At 56.4% G+C, this 5,039-nt stretch overlaps 1 protein-coding gene across 1 annotated transcript in view; it reads left to right on the plus strand.

Moving 5' to 3' along the window:
* The window catches only part of MMD2 (monocyte to macrophage differentiation-associated 2), a 10,138-nt gene extending 5,113 nt beyond the window's left edge, over positions 1-5,025 (plus strand). Inside the window, exons 4-6 of the mRNA XM_015565131.1 lie at positions 618-719; positions 1,321-1,390; positions 4,752-5,025. Of these exons, the coding sequence (XP_015420617.1) occupies positions 618-719; positions 1,321-1,390; positions 4,752-4,955 (376 nt within the window). The 3' untranslated portion in view covers positions 4,956-5,025. The remainder of the gene's footprint in view (positions 1-617; positions 720-1,320; positions 1,391-4,751) is intronic.
* The last annotated feature ends 14 nt before the right edge of the window (positions 5,026-5,039 follow it).

The following is a 5,039-nucleotide window of genomic DNA, read 5'->3' on the forward strand; positions in this document are numbered from 1 at the left end:
CATCCAGGAAAAGCTGGCCTGGGAGAAGGGGCATGGACGGTGTGGGAGCGACACGCGTGTCCCGGTTGGGCCCTGGAGCTGCACCGCGGGCCACGCGTGTGCGCACGGCGAAGTCTGGCAGGTCCTGCCTGGTGGCTGTCCCAGCAGGCCCACCGTTCACTGATTGATCGACCTTTTTTTAAGAAAGAGAAAAAAGGAAGCAGGAAGAGAGGGAGAGAGAAAGGGAGGAGAGAAGGAGGGGGGGAGAGAAATACTGGTTTGTTCTCCTTATCTATGCATTGATTGGTTGTTTCTTCTGTTTTGTTTGTTTGTTTATGGGCTGTTGGTTGTATGTGCCCTGATCGGGGACTGAACCTGCAACCTTGGCTATCAGGACGCCACTCTCCCCAGCTGGCCTCCTGCCTCCCCTCCGTGCAGAGACAGCCGTGTGGCTCACTCCCTCTCCTGATTGCTCACGTGTCACTTTCTCTCTGTGTCTCTCCACACGTGTCCCACGAGAGTCCATGTCTCACCACAGCGGACAGATCTGCGGGGACAGTGTCCCCGGGCTGGCCAGCCACACAGGGCCCTGCAGTGCCGGCCGGGGCCCCTCAGACTGTGCCCTCGGGTCTCCGCAGGCTGAACCTCCGGGAGCTGGGCCCCTGGGCCGCCCACATGCGCTGGCTGGTCTGGGTCATGGCCTCCGTGGGCACCGTCTATGTCTTCTTCTTCCATGAGCAGTAAGCCGGGGGCCAGGGAGGGGGGCCTCTGGGGGGTGAGGGGCCCTCAGGGCTCCAGCAGGGTCTCCTTCCTGTGCCTGGGGAGAGGACACCCCAGGACGTCCCGGGGGCTTGAGGGCACAGCTCTGCCCGGTGTCCCAGCGTCCAGGCCCGTGGACAGCCACAGGTCCACAGCCCACGGTGGGTTCCTAGGCCCACTGCAGGGTGTCACGTGCCACCTGCCGTCCCCAGGCTGTGCTGGCAGACATGGAGCAGCGGCTCTGAGCCCTCGGGGCCCCGTTTGCTTCCATCAGCTGAGCGACCCGACGGAGTAACTAGTGAGGGACAGACGGGGCTATAGGAGCAGAAGGAGTGACCGACGCCGGGACCTGCGGGTCCGCAGTGGGTGTCAGCTGATGCAGCGCTCAGGTCCTCGGACGGCGGCTGCTTGGGCCCGGGGGCCCAGGTGCAGGGTTGAATGGTTATGTCTGCCCCGGGCCTGATAACGACGGGGATCCGAGTCTCAGAGAGAGGATGAGACCTGCCGAGGTCACCCCTCTGCCAGCGCCCGCGGGGGGGCGGGGGGTGACGGCCGCGCCCACAGCGGCCTCTCCTCCTGCAGGTACAAGCTCCTGGAGCTGCTGTGCTACATGGCCATGGGCTTCTGCCCCGCCGTGGTCATCCTTTCGATGGTGAGTCCCCCCCTCACCCCCCCGGCCTGGGGCCTCCGTCTGCCTGGGGAGCACCCAGACTGGCTCCGGTCGTCACCTAGAGCCGTCTCCTCTGGCAGGAGGGGAAACCGAGGCTCAGTGTGTCCACGTGACCCACCTAAGGAGGCGGTAGAATAGACAGGTTACACCCTGAGGGCCTCTCCTCTCTGACCCTCAGCTGCCCCATCTGCTAAATGGACACAGTAACTCACCCCGCCCATTACCTCCCAGGCCACAGAACGGTATCACTACTGTTATTACTGTTAATCCCCGTCCAAGGTCATGCTGATTGATTTTAGAGAGAGGGGGGGTGGAGAGAGAGAGAGAGAGAGAGAGAGAGAGAGAGAGAGAGAGAGAAATATCAATGTGAGAGAAACATCTGGCCGGTTGCCTCCCCTATGTGCCCTGACCAGAAATTGAACCTGGCTGGGAATTGAACCCACCACCTTTCAGTGCTCCAACCAACTGAGCCATAGTGGCCAGGCCAGAGAACAGTATTATTTTAAAATTATTATTATTGCCAAAACCGGTTTGGCTCAGTGGATAGAGCGTCGGCCTGCGGACTGAAAGGTCCCAGGTTCGATTCCGGTCAAGGGCATGTACCTGGGTTGCGGGCACATCCCCGGTGGGGGGTGTGCCGGAGGCGACTCATTGATGGTTCTCTCTCATCGATGTTTCTGACTCTCTATCTCTCTCCCTTCCTCTCCGTAAAAAATCAATAAAATATATTAAAAAAATAAAATTATTATTATTGGCAGATGTTAAAATTTTATGAAGTAAAATCTAACAGTTTTTTTAAAAAAAAATTTTTATGGCTTTTAACGAAGGTCTCCCTCTTCTCGAGGTTTGTAAATATTGACTTGTATTTCCTTACATTCCATTTATGGTTGACGTCTCATTTCTAATCCTGTCTATGGTGAGGCCCCCCGGAGGGTCAGCAGTTATTTCATTTACCTGCCACTGAAAAGCCATTGAAAAACGCCCCTCTTTTCCGATGTTGAATTCAGGGTCTGTTTCTCAAATTCCAGTTCTGTTCCAGTGATGGGCCCGTTTTTGTTTTTAAAGTTTTATTGATTTGAGAACGAGAGGGAGGGGAAGAGAGAGAGATAGAAACAGTGAGAATCACCCATCAGCTGCCTCCTGCACGCCCCCTACTGGGGATCAGCCTGCAACCCGGGCATGTGCCCTGACAGGGAATTGAACCGGGGACCTCCTGGTCCTGGGTCGATGCTCAACCACTGAGTCACACCGGCAGGGCGGGCCCGTTTTTACACTAACACCAAACCGGCGCCTACTGCAGCTCTAATCGCATTTGAATACTTGGCAGTGAGGGCTGTGCCATTGTCTTTCCTGACCTGTTTCCGTGTTTATAGGTTAGCTTTTCCCAAGTTTATTTTTATTTAACCAGTTAACGATCACGCATCCAAAACGGAACCATCCCCACACGCCACGATATTTTGAATTTAATTAGAAAAATCAATTTGCAACGAATACTATACAAATAAACATATGACTCACAATTCGGGTGTTTTTGAATATGTTCAGCTGAAAATTCTCACAAAAAATGACTGTAAAGTTGGTCAGGGCTGCCCCGTAGGGAAAACATTTTTTTTATAGACGCGCGTGGCGTGTGGGGCGGGTCCCCCGCTCGCATCTACAGACGCTTGTGGCGGACAGTGAGCTAATCGGCGTATTTAAGCTACATCTATTCAGTTATGTAATAGCTACCAAATCACATGTTACGTACTTAAATATATCCATGTACGCACTTACATTTGTATAGCAAACGCACATTTAAACACCTGCTCACTGCAAAGAATAGGCCTGGTGCAAAAGCGTGTAACAGCAGCAGCCCCTCCCCCTCATGCTGTCACGGCCATGAACGGTTTCCTGTCTGTCTTTCCCATTTTTAAATGTACACGCAGGTCTGTGTGGCCATGCAGACATGTTGACTTGTTGGCGTTCCTTTTACAAAAATGAGATCACACTGTACAGACACCGGCAACGTGCTCTCTCGCTTTGCACGATGCCGTGGGCGCGTCTGTGACGGTCACGTGCAGTGACCCCTGCCCGTGCCGCTGCCGTGAAGGGGGCACGACGTGGCGCCCGGGTGCTGAGCAGCGTCGGGCGCTAGTGACTGTGATCATGTCCCTCCCGCTCAGGCCCAGCCCCCCAGGGCCACGGGTGCGTCCCTCAGCGGAAGGCTGCTCGGAGCCGAGGCCGCCCTGACGGGGAGGCGTTGGTGGGGATGGGTGTGCAGAGGGGACGGTGGGAGCTCCCTGGTCCGCGTGGTGCGTTCCTGGGACACGTGTGTCCATGAAGTGCGCGCTGTGTATGCAGACGTGTATGTGCGTGCAGGGGCGGCTTCCGGAAGGATCCTGCACACTGTTCGTGCAGGTTACCTGCATGCGGTGGGCCTGGGGCATGGGCACCGGCTCGGCGGCTTCCCCCCCTCGGCCGCTCCCTCCCATACTTGAGTCCTTTTTTAAAAAATATATTTTATTTATTCTTTACAGAGAGGAAGGGAGAGGGATAGAGAGTTAGAAACATCAATGAGAGAGAAACATTGATCAGGTGCCTCCTGCACACCTCCTACTGGGGATGTGCCCTCAACCCAGGCACATGACCTTGACCGGAATCAAACCTGGGACCCCTGAGTCCACAGGCCGACGCTCTATCCACTGAGCCAAACTGGTTAGGGCTTGAGTCCTTTTTTAAAAAAAATCTTCACCCGAGGATGTTTTTCTGTTGATTTTTAGAGGGAGTGGAAGGGACGGGGAGAGACAGAGAGAAACATCGATGTGAGAGAGACACCAACTGGTTGCCTCCCGCACACGCCTGAACCAAGGCCGGGATTGAGCCCACAACCAAGGTACATGCCCTTGACTGGAATCGAACCCGGGACCCTTCAGTCCACAGGTTGATGCTCTAACCACTGAGCACCCAGCCAGGGCACAAATACCAGTTTGTTCATCCAACATCCAGATGGACGCTGGGCTGCTTCCCGTGTGGGCGGGGGGGAGGGGGGGTGATGCTCTGGGAACCCGGATGTGGTAGTTGGCTCCCCCCCGGCTTTCACTGCCTTTGGGCAGGAGCCAGGGGTCTGACTTGTGAGAAAAGGTAAAAATCTCTCAAACGTCCCTTGAGATTTTAATAGAAACGCATCACATGTGAGAATTAATTCGGGAGAAGTGGCGACATCATGGTGTTGACGCCCCACCCAGGAGCCCGGGCGGGCTCACCAGGTCTTTTCATTTTCGGGGTGCGGGGGGAGCGGCCGGGCACTCCCCACCTTCCTGGCCGCTCCTCTGACCGGCCCCCCCAACCCCATCCTTGCCGACAGCCCAACACCGAGGGCCTCTGGGAGCTGGTGGCCGGAGGGGCTTTCTACTGCCTGGGCACCGTGTTCTTCAAGAGCGACGGCCGGGTCCCCTTCGCCCATGCCATCTGGCACCTCTTTGTGGCCTTCGGTGCCGGCACCCACTACTATGCCATCTGGAGGTACCTCTACCTGCCCAGCACCCTGCAGGCCAAGGTGTCCAAGTGAGGCCGCCCGACGGCACCATGGGAGTGTTTCTGCGACTTCAGCCCGGAGCGGGCGCCCCGGCCGCTGCCCTCCGCGGGCAGAGCT

This window comes from Myotis davidii, unplaced genomic scaffold, assembly GCF_000327345.1.
Source record: "Myotis davidii unplaced genomic scaffold, ASM32734v1 scaffold399, whole genome shotgun sequence".
Classification (NCBI taxonomy): domain Eukaryota; kingdom Metazoa; phylum Chordata; class Mammalia; order Chiroptera; family Vespertilionidae; genus Myotis; species Myotis davidii.